The 19,359-nt window shown below is 48.3% G+C and overlaps 1 protein-coding gene across 4 annotated transcripts in view; it reads right to left on the bottom strand.

Moving 5' to 3' along the window:
• The window catches only part of Sergef (secretion regulating guanine nucleotide exchange factor), a 204,376-nt gene that overhangs the window by 176,299 nt on the left and 8,718 nt on the right, over nt 1-19,359 (bottom strand). For all 4 annotated transcript variants that reach the window (XM_021168201.2, XM_029480145.2, XM_029480147.2 and 1 more), the window contains exons 5-8: nt 15,557-15,617; nt 10,379-10,492; nt 7,452-7,514; nt 3,327-3,485 (exon numbers count right to left, since the gene is read on the bottom strand). In XM_021168201.2, coding sequence (XP_021023860.1) covers nt 3,327-3,485; nt 7,452-7,514; nt 10,379-10,492; nt 15,557-15,617 — 397 coding nt within the window. The remainder of the gene's footprint in view (nt 1-3,326; nt 3,486-7,451; nt 7,515-10,378; nt 10,493-15,556; nt 15,618-19,359) is intronic.

Below are 19,359 nucleotides of genomic sequence, written 5' to 3'. Positions count from 1 at the left end.
GCAAATAGGACAAACACTGAAGACTGGGAAGAGAATTACAGTGGATCACGTTAAAATAACAGGTACAAATACCTAGGAGGCCAAGAAGGCTGCCAGAGCTTTGCTGAGCCAGTAACACCTCTATCCTGCTGCACATGGGTGAAAGCCCTCAGGGAGCATAGCTGCCGTCAGCTTGAGCAGCAGAGACCTGGCCTAGGAGCCCTTGGTGAGAATACAGTTGATTTCTATCTTGCCACAGACCCTGTTAAAACAGCAGCTCTTCTAAAAACAAGACCAAACACTGAATCAGCTTACACATCCCAACCTCAGGTGAGCATCATTGGGTAGACATTTTGGGATCGTTCACAGATTCATTTGTCCACACCACAGAACCACACTACGAGGCAGACAGGAACGTTTACTATCCCCCGTGAGAGATGAGTGGCTAGGGTGTGTAAAATAGCTTAGACGTGTCACCAAACGAGAAAAACACCAAACGCTGCCATCCAGCTTTGTAAAACATCTCTAGTCAGAAAAATGAGCATCTGTGAGACAGCCGCAGGTCACCGAGCCTGGATAAAGTCATGCAGGGGCCCCATGAAGTTCCTGAGACCTGACGGGGAGCGCTAAGCGGCTCAGGAAAGCTTTCTAGAATGCAGTTTCACCAGCCTGAGACACAGGTGCCCTTGCCAACTCTCCCAGATTAGAGCAGGTTCTCCTGGCCTTTTTCCAAGGGCCTCTGACTAACACAGAAAAGTATTTTTCCACTGCAAACCTGCAGGCGAGCAGCAGACTGAGGGCAGAGAGTGTGTCTGCAGTCCTGTACAGACCATCTGGGAAGTTATTCTGCTGCCATCCAAACTGCCCTGGCTACACACCTGCCCATGGAGACGCCAGTCCCAAGCAATGGACCTGAAAATACAGGTACTTGGACTGCATCCGTTTCTTGTACCAAGCTGGGGGAACCTTGCCATCTTGAAATGTTACATTCAGTAGTACCCTTGACCTCTACCCACTGGATGTCAGTGACAAGCCCCAGCTGTCACAGCCACCAATGCAATGCAGATGTCCACTGCTGGACAAAAGTCACCTCTTGGGGAAGATTTAATCTTGAGACCTTGGAGAAGAAAGGCAAAGTGTCCTGTCCTGCCCCACGATTCTGGAGACACATGGTCACTGTGCACAAATTCTTTTGGGTCAGGGTCACACAGCCAAGGCCTGCTCATGAGCAGCTGTAGGCTGCTGTCATGCTCTCCTGGGGCTTTATAAACAAAGCAAGGCAAACAACCCCTTGTACTGATGAGCCGCATGTGACCCTGCAAGGAAAACTCGTTCCCATCACTGTGAGCAGCTGAGTCTGGGAAAACGGAAACCCTGGGTGCTTCTCCTCAATGACATTGGGCCAGGGCCAGGGCTGCCAGGGTTGCTGCAAGGAGCAGAGAGTGGTGAATCAGGATGCTCCCATTCACCCCCAATTCAGTGTAACACCCAGATATTCAAACACCCAGCTTTTAGCCATTCTTGACCTGGGAGAAAAAGGGAACAGAGTAAGGTACAGATACAAGCAAGCTGAATTAGCAATTTAATTAAACAGCTGAACCGTTACCAAAAAATAAATAAATAAATAAATAAATAAAAACCAGCCATGCTCTCAAGTGGGCGTGGAACCCTGAAGCTGAGCTCCCAGGCAGCTGGACTGAGTCAGCGCCATCAAGAATGCAGCTGCCAACCTCCCACCCCAGAGCTGGGCCGCTGGCTGGCCCCACACGAGGTCCACTTCCGAGACAGCATTCCAAAGAAGAACCACTTCTGTCTTTCCTAGTTAGCCACTTACCCAGGTACAGAGATTACCCAGTCTCTCCCCTGTGTGGGAGCAGGAGTGTTTGGCTGACTGCACTATGTGAAGACTACCCATAGCCGCCCACCTGTTCACACCTAATTACTCAGCCTGCTGCCAGGGCTCACTGCCTCTCTGCTTTTCACTCCGTACTTGGCTCTGTGCTTGCATGTCTCACTGGAATGGGACTGGGCTCAGACATGGGTCTGCCCCTGGTCAGGGGCACATAAACAGACCTTGCCACTTCCGGGTGGATGGATGATGGGCAAACGGATGGATGGATCTATGGGTGGACAGATGGACAGATGACGTTTTCTATCACTATGTTCATGCAATCTGAAGCTCTTTAAGGGAAGAAACAACTTCCCTCCTAATGGACAACACCCTTTCCTGAGAGCATCCTCCAATCTGGCAACATCGAGGTTACTGTGTGTCCCCCTTAGCCAGGCTACCATTCATCTCACTTTGGAAGGAGCAATTAAAAGCATCACAGACGCAAACGCTCACGGATCTGTAAGTACAAACGCACACAGCATGTGTGACCTACTGAAGACAGCGGAAGCTAAGGCAAAACCAGAAACTTCTGGGAAAGCAGTCAACAGGTGTTTGGGAGCCTGAGATGGAGCCAGCAAGGCCAGGGAACTCCTGAGGTTCAGATGGCCTTGCTGTGACATCAAACTGTCTGAGAAACTGCAGACCGGCAGCCACTCCTGGACTGCAGGGGTAAGAGAGGCCACGAAAAGCCAAAATTCAAGAAGGAATATGACGGCCACGAAAGGCTTGATCTAAGGGAGAGACGAAAGCCAATGGAAAGATAAAGATTCCCAGGCCATCCAGGCATGTGGTTCCCTAAGGAACAGGAGGGCTCAATCACTGTATACAGTACAGGAGAGTCAAATCCAAGTTTAACTCAGAATGTCATGCCAGCTACGACTCACTTTGAAATATTTACCAGGGGGCTGGTGAGATGGCTCAGTGGGTAAGAGCACCCGACTGCTCTTCCGAAGGTCCAGAGTTCAAATCCCAGCAACCACATGGTGGCTCACAACCATCCGTAACGAGATCTGGCACCCTCTTCTGGAGTTTCTGAAGACAGCTACAGTGTACTTACATATAATAAATAAATAAATCTTAAAAAAAAAAAAGAAAAGAAAAGAAATATTTACCAATCCTTTCTGAGGTGGTTTTAACTCAGATCAGGGGGGAATAAAAATAAAGGCTCTTCAGCCATGACCAGGCAAAGGCTCAGCGGTACCCTGAACCAATCTCCCAGTCATGTTGATGGTCACGGATGCCCTCTCGAAACCTCAAGGACTCCTGGGCGGAATGAGATCACCAATGCAGCCATGCATTTCCAAGTGCAAAGCTGGAATCCGATGGCAGAAGGGATGCCTGGTCCTCCACTTTCCAGTGCTTAAAGTCCTCCCACCCCGCCCCGAGTCCTCAACCCCAAGTCCTAGTGAGTGGACAGCTACTCTCACCAACCCCAAACTCTCTGTTGCACCCTCACCTGTCTTAGCAACCAGGTGTGTCCAGCCACTCCAGACAGCAGTGACCTTTTCATCCTGAAAGCAATGTGCTTCTATTCTCTGGGGCAGAGGAAGGAACACAGCTCGGGAGGCCAGCTGCCCATGCTTGTTACGGCCCCAGACGTACAGCTCTCCTGTATCTGAAAGAGAAGTGAATGGGAGGTCAGGAACATGACCCAGGAGGGTAGGAGACAACGCTGAAAAAGAAACAGCTAAAAGGGATCGTTTCCTACTGATACCACAGCACTTAGTAGGGCCATGCACGATACAAAATTTATGTAGAACGATCTAATGTAAAACTTACAAAATTCTGTACCTAAGCCAGGCCTGGCATATGCAACATGTGCATGCATGCACATATTCATGCCTGGGGGCTGGGGGAGTTGCGTGTACCAGTGAACAGAGAACATCATGTGTCCTTCTCTGTTACTTGTATCTTATTCCTCTGAGACAGGGTCTCCACCGAAGCTGGAGCTAGGCCAGGAAGCCGCAGGAACCCCCAAGTCTCCACTCTACACAATGCGTTCTATGTGAATGCTGAGACTCAAATTGAGGTTCTCATGCTTGCACAGTAAACCTTCTTACTCACTAAGCCAGCTCACAAGCCCATTTTCTGTATATATATATATATATATTTTAAATATAAGCCTATATTACTTTTTGTAAAGGAAGAAATACTTAAACTTAAAATAACAGGTTAGAAGACACACTGTTTGGGGGCTGGAGATGTGGCTCAGTTGGCAGAGTGTTTGCTTAGCACACACAATCCCCCGGCACTGCACAAACTGGGTGTGCTGGTGCTTGCTTATAATCTCAGAACTCTGGATGTAGAAGCAGAAGGATTAGGAGTTCAAAGTCATCCTTGGCTACACAGTCACTTCAAGGCCAACCCGGACTACAGGAGACTGCAAAAAAAAAAAACAAAAAAAAAAAACTGTATGGTATTTTAGTTTAAACCTTTTTAAATGAGATTATTTCACTGTGCTCACAGGCCATAGAATAGAATGAGCTACCACTGCCCATCTGTGCGGCCCCTGAGCTCATCTGAGCCTCACAGCAATCTCAGGATGAAGGCAGAAGTGCCTGGCAGGGTGATGTAACAGGAGCAGGAAGCAAATGCAGAGTCAAGTGACTCTGGCTGCTATTCCTGGACCTGCTAACTAGCTATTGACCTTGGGCAAATCACTTCCTCTCCGAGTCTTGGTTTCACCAGCTGAATCTGAGAAGGGAGGGCTGCTGGCCTAACTGACGTCACTGCCTACTGGAGCAACTGGTGGGTGACCGTGGCAACCAGAGAGCACATGCCTGTCTAAAAAGTAAAATTCGAAGAGAAATTTTAGACAAAGGTCAAACAAAATGAAAGCCGAAGCTGTAAGTCAGCCAGTGAGGTAACAGTCTTCAGCTCCTCTGTGAGCTTCCCTAGGCCTGCAGTGGGACTAAACACTAGTCACACCTACAGTGTGGATGGCCCACATGAAAGTACTCCATGGACTGCACAGAGATGGCACGCAGAAAACATACCTAATAATGTTCCTGTTATAGTAAGTAAGATTTTGGACATTCTAAGCAAAATATATATTAATAAGATTAATTTTACCTACTTCATTTGAGCTTTTGTGAGACAGCTCACATCCTATTATATAGCACGGTCCCAAAAGATAAATTAATCAAGGCTGGGACATGTTAAATGACTTTTCAAGATCACCCGGCTAACAAGGACTCCCACACAGCGAGTGAAGGGACGAGGGAAGAGCCAGGCCTGTTCCGTTGGCTGAGTTCCTGATGAAGTTCACAGTACTGCTTGCCCTACAGTGGTCTCATACTCCCTAAAACTCATCAAAGGCCAAACAGGATGATGACAGTCATAGCTCAGGGATCCCCAAGTTCCCTCTGCCACTCACTCGCTGTGGCACACTGGGCACAGCACGCCATGCCCCATTTCTTCACCTCTAAGGTGAAGGTATGTAAGTGACACAGCTTCCATCACTGACATCCTACAGATCTACGATGTGCCTCCAGCCTTCATCCCTTAGAGGAGGGCAAAGACAGCACCCCTCACCCCATACAATGTCAACCCAGTAGATGCTGGAGAGCCCCAGAGGCGCCATGGGTGTGGAGCCTCTGTGGCTCAGAATATCTAAACCATCTTTTTGAAAGACAGACTGCCTTGCCATGGGGATAGTTACACTGTTGCATCAGCAGGTAAAATTAAATTCTGCTGCAGTGCCAAATAGTTACATAATCTACAAGGACTCCAGGGAAGAGGTCTAAAGAACACCGAGCCCAATCCGATGTGTTAACAGCCTGAGTGAGATGAGAAACGAGGGCCATTAATCTTCACAATTTTTAACTCACTTTCGAAATATCAAAAACCAATTCACTTTGTGACTATACTAAAAATGATTAAATGGACACTTTAAAGTGGTGAATATCATATATAAATTATAGCTCCACCAAAAAAATCCAGTCTATGTATTAAACATGGCACCATAAAGTGGCCATGTAGGAAATAATTTAGTAACCACATGTTTTTGTTCATTTTTTTAATTGACATTAGCAGGTAATTTGATAATTTCTAAGTTTGCATACTACCAGCCATCTCAAATCAATTAAGACAGAAAAAGAATGAAGCTTAATATTGGTTCACTCCTCCAGGGATGTCTCTTTCATCGCTGGCTGTGGGCAGAGCAAGGCGCTCGCACCCTGCAATCACATTGTCTCTAGAAGAGATATGGGAACAGGTGCCAGGTACAAGACAGGTGCAGGTGCGGGATACCTTCCCTCGTGAGAAAGTGATACACGGCATCCTGAGGAGAGGCCACTGGGCTACCTAGATACACAGGCTTGGCACTGATGGATAGACAGAGTCAGGAAACTGCAGTGTGAAGGCTGAGCGTGCCGGAGGATGCCTGTAATCCTAGAACTTGGGAGATGGAAGCAAAAGAATCCGGAGTTCTGAGGCCAGCCTCATCTATTTACTGAGTTTGAGGCCAGCCTGGGTTACACAAGACTATGTCTAAAAAAGGAAGAAAGGAATAGAGGGAAGGGAGGAGGAAGAGAAAGAAGGAGGGAGGAAAAGAGGAGGGAAGGGAGGAAGAAAGGAAAGGGAAGAGAGAGGGAAAAAGAAAAAGAAAGATGGATGTTTAGTGTGGGGGAAAAGGCCTAAAGAAATGAAACAGGAAAAAAGAGAGAATATATAAAGTTATATACAGATAGGTGCAAAAAAACTGGTCATTTGGAAAACTATAAGGTCTTGAAGTAAAACAGAAATAAGGGTAAAAAGAGTAGGCAAACACACGGAAAGAAAACAGGATGATAAATACATGAAGTGGGCAGCAGCAGATTAACACAAGTCAATAAACTTAAACTGCTGGACAGGAAGGTGGAGAGTGTGAGAAATTGCATTCGACAGTGAAATGGCTTAGAAAGGAATGTGCATCCTTAGCCAGGTCATTCGCACCTGCAACCCACGCACTCAGGAGGCTCAGGCAGGAGAAGTTCAGTACGGTTGAGGCCATCCTGGGTTACATAGTGAATTCCAACCCAGCCTGGGCTACACGGAGTGAGACTATCTCAAAAGCAAACGAAAGCGCAGTATGCTGTATGGCCATAACCCTCCTTGCGAACACTGCATCAGCAATGAGCCACACAATGGTTCGCTATCACACAGCCTGGGTGCGCAGCAGACTGGATCCCGCCCCCCCCACCCACCCTGCTCAGGCAGTGACACCCCCATCGCTGAGCAGTACGTGGCTATATTTAAATTGACTGTTGAGCTCTTGATCTTCCCATCACAGTTCCCCCAAGAGGAAGATAATCTTTCCCACCCTGTATAATTGAGAGAACGCAGAGGCTGAGCGCTGAGCTGACGCTTGATGGGAGTACTTTACACGTACCATCCAACTAAGTTCTTACAGCTACCCAGAAAGTATGTTCCAGATGAAGAGACGGTCTCAAAAGCTAAAGCAACTGTGCCTAAAATTATACCTAGAGCGGCACCAAACTCCCACTCCAAAATCTATACCCTCCCCCGTAAAGCTCTGACTCAGCCTCATTCCAGGCCACAGCCTGCAGACATCTGAACGGCACATTCCGCTGGTACCCACCTGTTAATGAGGCCGAGTGGTCAGATCCTGCAACAGCACACACTGCTGTAGAATTCTCCAGGCCTGGAAAAGAAATTTGTTTGCTTTGAGCTATCTTTATGCCAAAACATGCTGCGCGCAGAGCGGATTCCAGGGCCGCGCTTTACCTGAGCAGGGGGAGAACCCCACCCAGTGCAGGCAAGCGTGAGCAGCAGTACTGGCAGACGGCTTGGCGGGACGGAGACAGTGATGTCATGGGGTTTGAACAAGTTCACGTACTGAGGATAAAGTGCACAGTCTTCACTATCACTGATAGGAACAGCGGGAAAACCAGAACACCGCACAAAGATAGAACGGAACTGCCCAGATCAGTGTAAAGTCACGTTGCTGAGAGAAGCAGATGCATAGACCTGAGAAGGTTCCTGTGAAATGTGTGCACAGGTTTCCGAGCTCTGCCCGCTGAGGAAGGCTGAAGGCAAAAAGGCTCCAACCTTCCGATCCGATCTTGTACAGGGCTTAACCACAAACCAGAAAGCCTCAGAACACAGCGCATTCTGTGATCCTGCTTCTGAGCTCCAAGTCTAGCCCTTTACCTCCCTGGACTATACTGCCTTCAGCAACACAGCAGAATCCCAATCCATCCTGTTAGGAGCTGGGACAGCCTGTGGTAATTCATGGTCCATCCTGGAGCCAAACACAGTCCTAGTCTACAACTGTTTCTGGAGACTTCTGTTTGACTGATTAAAAGGCACCTCACACCTTCGGGTATCCTGTGGGATGAAGAGAGCAAGCACAGGTTCCCAGTCACACCCACCAAGCAAGGAGTCCTTGCCCCAGGACCCCTGTGGTAGCAGGGTGAAGGAGAGAGAATGCAAGGAGGTGAATGAGCCGTCCAACCCCACCAGAAAACTCCTCAGACTACTCAGAGCTAACGCTCCTGGCAGATCCCAAAATGGCTGTTTAAATTAAACAGTGGTTCTTATGCCTTCTAGTGACTGGTCCAGTACTAAAATACAGAGAACAAAACCCTGTCTTTCCCCCTTGGCACAGGAGAAAACTAATAACCCCTCACACTGGATACAAGATGGCGCTCTCCACAGAGAGAAGTCAGTGGAGGCCAGAAGGGGAGAGCCATGTCTCTGAAAGAGCTGTGTCTGAGCCAGCCCTTGAGAAAACCCAGGGCTTCTCCAGAGGAAGAGGAAGGAAAGGCACTCCCAGCAGAGCTGAGAGTCTACCCACGGGTACAGCGGCAGAGCTGAGAGTCTACCCACAGGTACAGTGGCAGAGCTGAGAGTCTACCCACAGGTACAGTGGCAGAGCTGAGAGTCTACCCACAGGTACAGTGGCAGAGCTGAGAGTCTACCCACAGGTACAGTGGCAGAGCTGAGTCTACCCACAGGTACAGTGGCAGAGCTGAGAGTCTACCCACGGGTACAGCGGCAGGTCAGGCAGGGGTGACCAGTGCCCGAAGTAGGAGGTCTGGGAAATAAGTCCTGTCTCTCTCTCTCTCTCTCTCTCTCTCTCTCTCTCTCTCTCTCTCTCTCTCACACACACACACACACACACACACACGCACAACCAGAATAATCTGAACACGTGTGTGCCCCCCTCCCCACGCAGTCCCCATTCTTACCCATACCTTCCCTGAACCCTTGAGTCTCCGTTGTTCTGAGCTGGGTTACAGTAGTCAGAGCTCCTTCACAGGACTTCCTATAGCCAACCCTCCGCGCACTGGGTCCAAAAGTAAATTACAAAGAAGAAGAGACAGACACGGCACCACACACAAGGACAGGAAGGCAAAGAGAGTGGAGAACAGAGAGAGCCAAAGAAGACCTGAGAGCAGAAGAGAGAGAAGAGGAAAGAGAGCCCAGGGTAGCCCCGACTGACCAACTAACCAACAGCAGGCTGAGCAGCAGGCCCTGAGCAGAGTGCAAACTACCTACTGTGTTTTCATGTGGACACACCCTGTGTCTGGTCCCCTCATGCTCACTCATTCCCACCTCCCTCGTGGGAGAAGGAAGTGGGCAACAGAGGCACAGTGCACAGTCTCTTTGGGGTGTGACTGTCCGCACAGAGAGGGTATTCCCGTCCCCTTGGCCATACAGGAAACTCAGCAGGGCTGACTCTGTGCAGTTGCCTTGTGAGCAACTTGCATCTAGGATTCAGAACTTGTACACTCACAGTATTACTACATACTGCTTCCAAACTCCTAGCTCATATCTTCCAAGCAGCTACAACCCAATCTAGAGCTTCCTTCTTGATCTTCACCTAACCTGCCTGGCATCTACCGCTCAATAGGTCTCAGGCTCTGGTGGCAAAACAGTGATTTTTTTACTGGGGCCACAAAAATCACCAAAAGACTGACATTCCAACCAACAGAGACAGTTGAAAAGGTCAAGAAATACCAAAAGCTCAGCAGTTAAAAGCACTGGCTCCCTTCCAGAGGACCTGGATTTGATTCTCAGCACCCACATGGCGGCTCACAACCATCTGTAACTCCAGAGGATGTAACACCCATCTCTAGCCTCCCTGGGCACCTGGCATGCAAATGGTACACAGAAACACATGCAGGCAAAACATCCATATGAAATGAACTAAATGTTTAGAAAGATACTTGAGGGGCTGGTAAGATGGCTCAGCGGTTAAGAGCACTGACTGCTCTTCCAAAGGTCCTGAGTTCAAATCCCAGCAACCACATGGTGGCTCACAACCATCCGGAATGAGATCTGATGCCCTCTTCTGAGGTATCTGAAGACAGTTACAGTGTACTTATATATAATAACTAAATCTTTATTAAAAAAAAAGAAAAGAAAAGAAAAAGAAAAGAAAAATACTTGAGAGACAGACAGACAGACAGACTAAAACTCCACTTACCCACTTTCTGAAGCTCTATTTACTTTCTCACAAAGAGTAACCAAAGGTGATGAAGAAATAAGGAGCTCGCTCACCTGTCACTCTGCTGGGTTCCTTTGCTGTCAAAAACAGTGGGAGATTCTGCCCAGGGCACAGGCGTCGACCAGAAGATGCCAAGCCAGTCCCCCACTGGAACACACTGCCAGTCGCTTCCCAGCAGAGCAGAATGGAACAGAGAAAATGAATGTCAGCGTTAGACCAGACTGCCATTTGACACTCGTGCTGTGGGAAACTCCCAACCATCTCAGCCAATGTGAGTCCTACCCGGGAGCTTGGCTGCCTCAGGAGGCCCGTGACCAGCCACAGAGATTACCACCGAACAATCACAAATCCAGTCTTTGAGACTATCTAAGACCATGAGAGAAAATTCCAATGTAAAACTTCCTCTAAAGGTCCCAGGCACTAGCCCACAGTCACACCTCTGGACTGCTGCCAAACTTGCAGCTAACCTGAAAGGAACCTTGAAGACCATGAATCCACACCCATTCACTAGATGGGGAAACTGAGGCTCAGAAGAGAGGCTGGGATCCAGCCAAAGTCACATGGGGAATAAGTAGTAGAGAAAACACTGATGCTAGGTCCACACTCAGGGTAGTGTCTTTCTACCCCACCAAGGCAAATCCAGATTCTCTATGGTCAAATGCATGGCTATTTGTGACTACAAGACAGTAAGGCGCCTTATTTCAGTAGAATGGCCGCGTGGGTCTACAAATCCACATCCTAAACCCCACTGGAAGTGCACAGACAAAATCTTATGCAGATGTGCACACCATGGCGCCACCAGCTAACACCAACCTCAAGGCCTGCTCCTTTGGACCACTCCATAGCCAGCACTCCTAATGTAAAGAGACAGCCGGCTTTATAAAGCAGCAGCTGTGACCACTGAGAACAATGCAGCCCAGCAGAGAGCTGCAGTCAACCAAGACGACATCCTCCTTGGTGATAAGCTGCGAGGGAAAAGGCTTCCCTGACCATCTCAAAATGGCGGCTGTGTGAGGATTGTACATCAGGATCTGAATCAGATCTGCATACAGACATTGGTTGCTATGTCTGCAAACGTCTCAAACGATGGAGTGTTCCCTTCGAAAACCTTCCCAGACATTTATTTTTACTTTACGTGTGCGAGTGTTTCACCACGTGTGTCTGGTGCCTACAGAGGCCAGAAGAGGATGTCGGTTCCCCTGGAACTAGAGTTAAAGACAGCTGTGAGCCACCACTTGGAGTCCTCTGCAAGAGCAACAGGCGTTCACCAGGGTCTTCCCAGCCCTTCTTTGAAATATTTTACTTTAAAATATGCACAGTGTAAACAGTATCATCTGGACTGGAGAGATGGGTCAGCAGGTAACAGCACTGACTGCTCTTCTGAGGGTCCTGAGTTCAAATCCCAGTAACCACATGGTGGCTCACAGTCATCTGTAACGAGATCTGATGCCCTCTTCTGGTGCATCTGAAGACAGCGACAGTGTACTTATTTATAATAATAAATAAATCTGGGCTGGTGAGATGGCTCAGTGGGTAAGAGCACCCGACTGCTCTTCCGAAGGTCCAGAGTTCAAATCCCAGCAACCACATGGTGGCTCACAACCATCCGTAACGAGATCTGGTGCCCTCTTCTGGAGTGTCTGAAGACAGCTACTGTGTACTTACATATAATAAATAAATAAATCTTTAAAAAAAATAAATAAATAAATAAATAAATCTTTGGGCCGGAGCAAGCAGGGACTGAGTGGTGCCAAGCAGGGCCGAGCAGGGCCCAGCAGAGCGAGTGGGGTTCACCAGAGCGAGCAGAGGTCCTAAATTCAATTCCCAACAACCACATAAAGGCTCACAACCATTTGTACAGCTACAGTGTACTCATATACATAAAATAAGTAAATAAATCTTTATTTATTTATTTTTTTTTTGGTTTTTTGAGACAGGGTTTCTCTGTATAGCCCTGGCTGTCCTGGCACTCACTTTGTAGTCCAGGCTGGCCTCGAACTCAGAAATCCGCCTGCCTCTGCCTCCCGAGTGCTGGGATTAAAGGCGTGCGCCACCACGCCCGGCTTTTTTTTTTTTTTTTTTTTTTTTTGGTTTTTCGAGACAGGGTTTCTCTGTATAGCTCTGGCTGTCCTGGAACTCACTTTGTAGACCAGGCTGGCCTCGAACTCAGAAATCCGCCTGCCTCTGCCTCCCGAGTGCTGGGATTAAAGGCGTGCGCCACCACGCCCGGCCTTTTTTTTTTTTTTTTTTTTTTGGTAAATAAATCTTTAAAAAAAAAAAAAAAAGGTATCATCTTCGCCATCATCAGTGTCTAACCCAGTAGGACCCACACAGTCACCGTGGTGAGCAGCCATTATCCTTCCATCTTGCAACACTGAAGCTGACCACACTCAGCTCTCCCCATCTCTGGTCCTTGGCCCTGGGGCTCCTGCTCTGCTGTCTTTAGTTCTGACTACGCATGTGGTTAGAATCCCAGCATTTGTCCTTTCTATGACTGGCGTAGGCCACTCAGCATCACAGTCACCAATGGAAGAGCATGACAGCAGTTCTGGAACTTTTAAGGCTTGTACTGTGCCATAGGGGCTGGGGGAGTTAGACATGCTGTGCACACCCGTGTGCCACATTTTGCTTGCCCATTCGCCTGTCAGTGCACACCTGAGGCGCTGTTTCTGCCTCAGCTGTTGTGAACAATGAGTTACAGCAGATGCCTTTCAGTCTACAAACTGTTCATCGTTTTGCCTCTTCCTCCCTTTTCCCTTTTTTAAAAATCTATTTGTGTTTAAAATCTATTTGTGAGTTGGGTGTGGTGATGCACACCTATAATCCCAGCACTCGGAAGGCAGAGGCAGATGGAATCTCTGTGAGTTCAGGGCCAATCTGTTCTACAGAGTGAGTTCTAGGCCAGGCAGGGCTACATTGTGAGACTCATCTGAAGAAGAAGAGGAGGAAGAGAAGCAGGAGGAGGATGAGAGGAGGAGGAGGAGGAGGAGGAGGAGGAGGAGGAGGAGGAGGATGGGAGGAGGAGGAAGAGGAGGAGGGTGGGAGGAGGAAGAGGAGGAAGAGGAGGATGGGAGGAGGAGGAGGAGGAGAAGGCTGCTATGGTTAGGTAATAATAACACAGCCCTTCCACACTGCTTTCCAAAGCAACTGAACCATCTGCCGTCCACATGCACAATTAAAACGTTGTGTAGAGCAGGGAACAGCCTCAAACAATGGTCTCCCCTCCCACCTTAATTAAAACAGGGTCTTTTGTTTGCTGGCTACATACACAAGGCTCACTGGTCCTTGCTGTGATCTTCTGGGATTCTGCCCAGCTCATCCATAGGAGCACGGGGATTACAGATCCACAGCCCTGTGTGCTGTAGCAAAGGGATCTGAACTGGGCTCCTCACACACTAGTGCAGCAAGGCCCACTGAGCCCTCTCTCATCCTGGACTTTTAGCCTCAGGATCAGTGAGAAAATGAATTTTTGTTATTTAAGCCATTTGGGCTGCGGTATTTTGTGGCAACAGCTCAGAGCAATCAGTTATGGATACACACAGCTAAAACAGATCCCCAAGGAATTATACCATGAAGGAAAACCAAGCCTAAAAGGTTACATAGTGTATGGGGCATCTGAGAACATTCCAGAAGTGACGTTACAGACGTGGGAAACAGGAATGGCTAACAAGAGCTAAGGAGGACTGGAGCAGCAGGAAGTGAGTGTGGCCATCCACACCAGCAGGGGGGACCTTGTAGTGACAAAGTTCCGCTGCATCCTCACTGCATCAGCAGCAAATCCCACGGAGGGAAGCTACAAAAAGAACTTTGTGCATCAATTCTGTGTCTAACAACCTCATGTGGGTCTCTAATTCTCTCAAAGCACAAGATTTCACTTTTTAAAAAATTGTATGTATGTGAATGTTTTGTCTGCCTGTTTGTTTGTTCTGTACATGCATGGAGGCCAGAAGACAGGGTCAGATCTCCTGGTACTGGAGTTACAGACCATTGTGAGCTGTTGTGTGGGTACTGGGTACCAAACCTGGATCCTCGGGAAGAGCGGCCGGTGCTCTTAACCACGAGTCATCTCGTGATCTCACTCTAAGAGGAGGTTTAAGCAGCAGTCTGCCACAGGAGTCGACTGGCACAGCTTCACAGATCTCCCTCCCTCTCCTTCCTGCCCTCACCCACCCACTCCTGGACTCACACAGCATGGGGACTTGGCAAACACAGGAGATGAACACAGATATGGCCCAAGAGAAACAAGTGCAGAAATCAAAAGAGGAAGACCCTGAAGGGTGGGCGACGCTCCCCCACCTGTCCCTGAGTGTCTAATTCCTCCCCTTCCTTGTTTCTCTCCTCTGAGTACAGCTAGCTTCTCTCTCTTCCTTTCTCTCCCAAGCATCTGTTCAGACACACACACATGTGTATACGTGCATGTGCATGCAGACACAGGTAGAAGCCAGCGTTCAGCGTTGGTGGCGTTCCTTAAATGTCTTCAGTTTTTAACTGAGATAGAGTCTCACTGGTCTGGAGCTTCATAGAGTAGGCTAAGCTAGCTGGCCAGTGAGCCCCAGGGATCTGCCTGTCTCCACTTCTCACCTCACCACCGCTGTTCACAGACTTGAACTCAGATCCTCATGCCTTTGAGACAAGCATGTCCCCACCTTACCCCTCTTTTTAAAAGGAACTCTCTATGTGCCAATTGTTTCCTAGACCCTAGGACCCTTCAAGCCAGGCCAGAGCCCTACTTACTCAGTGCCACCTGCCCCACACCCCCATACACGCTGCTGGTCCCTCTGCCCACTCACGTACAGAAGTCAGCTCACTTGAAGCATTTTAATCAACAAACGTTAGAATCCAGTGGGAAGGCGGCACCGCTCACTGCGACATCTACACTGATGGTCTGTCTCTAGCTCTCCCTGCCTCACTCACAAGTGCTTCCACAAACTCTGCATGGAGTTCAAAAAGACTTTAGCTCACACTTTTACTCCTTGGCTGTGAGGAGTAAATGGGAGAATGAAATTATGACAATTCCACGTCTACAACAAGAAGAACCAGGCAGCTCGCTCCCTTCCTCCCACTGGCTAAAGCCGGCCCCCCCCGCCCCCCCCCCCGAGACTTGTACTTCATGCCCTCTGCTTTCAGTTGGAGCTACAGCAGGGCAGGACCTTTCCCAGCACTCCCTACAAAGTCTCCTGACGCTCCATTGCTCAGATGGGCTCACTTGGGAATAAAGGCTGAGTGATTACCTGTAGTGGCTAAGGCATGCCTCAGTCCAGCAGCGACACAAACAACCTTCTCTCTCAGGCACTGTCCAAAGAAAAGAACAGGCTAAGTCTCAGTCTCATATTCGTCTACAAACTATTCTGTGACTCATGGATGCACTCAGTGCAGCTTGACGCAGCCCCCACCCAACATGCTCACACATAATGCTTTTATATTTATTGCTAGGTGAGAGATGTGTGTGTGCTTATGTGTATGTTTGTGTATTTGCACACACAGGGATATGTGGGCATGTATGTGCATATGTATGTATGTTGTATATGTGTGTCTATATGTGGTGTGTATGTATGTGCTTATGTGTATGTGTGTGTGCACAGGGACATGTGGGCATGTGTGTGTATGTGTGTATATATGTCTTGTGTATATATGTGTGCATGCACGAGTGTGTGTGTGTATAAGTGTGTGTGTGTATATATGTGTTGTGTATCTGTGTGTATATTTATATGTGTTGTGCATGTGTGTGCACAGGGACATGTGGGTATGTGTGTGTATATATGTCTTGTGTGTGTATGTGTGCATGCATGAGTGTGTGTGTATGTGTGTGTTGCACGCATATGAATATGTGAGTACACATGGAGGCCAAAGGAAGACACTGGCTGTCTTCTACTATCGTTTGTCGCCTTGCTACCCTGAAGCAGGATATCTCACTGAACTGGAAGTTCACTGTTTCAGCTAGCTTGGTGGCCATCAAGCTCCCTCCATACAGGCATACACAGACATACCTGGATTTTTAAAAATTATTCTATTTTCTGTCTATGACTGTTCTTCCTGCATGTATGTATGTGCACCCCATGCATGCCTGGTGCCTGTGATGGTCGGCAGAGGATATCAGATCCCATGGAGCTAGAGTTACAAATAGTCGTGAACTACCATGTGGGGACTGGAACCTGAACCCAGGTCTTCAGCAAGAGCAACAAGTGAGTTGCATATGCCCTGCAGTTAAGAGCTGAGGCATCTCTCTAGCTCCTGAGGCCTGAGTGGTTTTTTTGCATGAGATCAAATCCAAGTCCTTGTGCTTGTACGACGAGCACTCTTACCACCAAGCCATTCCCCAGCCCTGTAAATAACTTTTTAAAACATAGCATAGCATAGCACCACATTGTACTATCTCTCAAAGGTATCAGGGCGGGGATCTCCAAAGTCATCTAGTCCAATAGTTAGTAAACATTTCCTTTAAACAGTCAACTACCATATGGTTCCTGCCACACAGCTCAGCTCTGTAACATCATCAGCTATGTATGAGAAAGCATGGCTGTGCTCCAGTAAGACTTAAATAGCAAGGGCTCTACCCTTCCCTTCTGACCCTGTCCCATCCCTACCAAGGTTAGAAGCCAGCCCTTCCTTAAGTGCTCATTCAGCCCCTGCCTGGTACCTGAGTCACACAGGACTCACCATGCCCCTAGGTACCTCTGTATCCTTGCAAACCTCCATTGATCTCTAGGTGGAGCCAAACCCAGCTGCCTTTAGCTTCTGACAAAGCTTTCCAAATATTTGAAGACAGTTGTCATGTCCTCTCTAATACATCTTGTGGCAGTTTTAAAAATAGGTCCTCATATTCTTTGATACTACTCCCTTCAAGTCGCAGAGCGTGATTCCCCTCCCCTGTGTGGGCTGGACTTAGTGACACACTTCTAATGGAAAGAATAAAGGAGCAGTGTGAGTCAGAGAGGGTGATAAAAGGCACCGAGCGAGGCCTCCTCTTAAGAAATCTTGCTGCCAGGTCTGAATCGTCACACAGAGAGACCCATATAGCAAGGAACTGTGACTCTCACCAGAAGCAATGGGTTTGGGTCTCAGGCCACCCCATGGAGGCTGTGCACAGGCCTGGCTGTGTCTTCACTGTTACCTTGTGAAAGCTCAGCTCAGAGGTCCCTGTCCCGACCGTTTCTGACGGGATGGATGCTGCCTGTCACACCACGGTGGGTAACTAATGAACTCTAGACAGACATCCCAGCTGCGGCAGCTGTCCCTGAGCTGCCCACCTCCGCATGTGTCCTGGATTCCTCCTTTCCCTGTGTCCTTATCTACCCCAGGCTTGCCTCAAACTCACTATGTAGCCAAGGATAAACTGGAACTTCTGATCCTCCTGCCTCACCTCCCAAGTGCTAGGACTAAACACATGCACCACCATGTCCAGTTTATGCGAGGGACTACCCCAAGGGCTTCCCAGATGCTGAGTGACACTCCTGGCCCTCAGTCTCTCTCTTTTCAAGGAACAGTGTAAAGGCAGAGAGTGAGTCTTATTGACCATTACGCCCAGGGCCTGTGCACCAATGCACAAGAGAATCCATCACACCTGATGTAGTCTGACCAACATAAAGAAAAAGTCTCCGGCCTCTCTTCTAGAGACTATACTTCTGACAGTGGAATCCCCAGTCACCTGAGCCTTGAGCAGAATAAAATCTAACTGCTAATACAGTTTGTGTAGATGATTCATGAAATCTTCTTTCCTGCTTTCCTTTCTTGTTTCTAAAAGTAACCAGTGGGCCAGGCCCATCTCCGTGTGTTCTTATTGTGCATGCTATTCCACTGCCTATGGGTCCCCACTCCAGCCCCACACTTGCACCTTTTCCTCCTATTCCAGCCTGAGCACTTGCTGGCAGATCCAAGACCCTCTCTCCCATGCTCCCGTACACGTGTCCACACTACTCCTTTGGCCTAGGATGTTCTTCCTTGGCACCTGCTCTGCATCCTCCTTTCCCAGGGAAACCTCAACTCACCTCTTAGCTAAGCTCCCTGTTAGGCAGGAGTCCAGTCCTTCCTTGGGACTATACAAGCATCTATGATTCTATCATGACAAGCACACTGCATGTATTTATCCTGTGTCACTAAATTGTACATCTCTCAGGGGTAAGACGGGTCTTAACGACTACTGTCCTTGCTACCTACATCCAATGCCCACATGTGGCAGCTGCCATTCACAAATGAAGTCTCTCTCTTCTCACTCCCGTTGCTATATGGTAGACAGCTTGTCGAAGTGTTCTGTTACTATGTCATCCAGCATATTTTAACCATTGTTCCTTCCTGTCTTCTTTAATTATAGCAACTATAATTAAGCTAAATTAATTATAACATATGTAGGTTCTTACAAGGCCACCTATTTGCACCTGGGAGTTACAATGGGGACCCAGAGCTCTGTAGAACTAGACTTGTGCACAGGCTTTAGGAACCATTACCCCCAAATAACAGGCTACAGGGCGGCAACTGAACTCCACGAGACGACAGAAACAGACTCAAACTCTCCAATGAAAATGCATCTCCCACCCCTCAGAGTATAGGGATGAGTTGGCAGCAGGGGGGAAGCTCACTGAGGCAGTAAAACTCACTCTGAGTTCAGTGTATTCCTGAAATGATTCCCACTCGCATCAGGACCACTTACAATATACTATGCTTTCCCCACCCCCACTTGACAAAAACTAGAGTCGTATGGGAAAATGGAACCACGATTGAGAAAATGCCTCCATAGATCTTGGCCTATAGGCAAGTCAGTGGGACATTTCCTTGGCTAGCAACTGATATAGGTGAGCCCAGTCCACTGTGAGAGGTGCCACTCCTGGGCCCGTGGGTCCTAAGGCAAAAGACAGGCAACAGAAGATGAAGGTGAAATTGAGCAGGTAAGCAATGTTTCTCCACATCTCTGCTCCAGTCCCTGCCTTAAGTTCCTGCCTTAAGTATTCACCTTGACCTTCCTCAGTGATGAGTGCGACCTGGGAGTTGTAAAATGAAGCAAACCCTTTCCTCCCTAAGTTGTTTTTAATTATGATGTTAA

Source organism: Mus caroli, unplaced genomic scaffold (genome assembly GCF_978045245.1).
Source record: "Mus caroli unplaced genomic scaffold, Mus_caroli_1 scaffold_8, whole genome shotgun sequence".
NCBI classification, from domain to species: Eukaryota; Metazoa; Chordata; class Mammalia; order Rodentia; family Muridae; genus Mus; species Mus caroli.
Note: the sequence above shows the minus strand (reverse complement) of the source record. Positions and strands in the feature narration are given on the sequence as shown.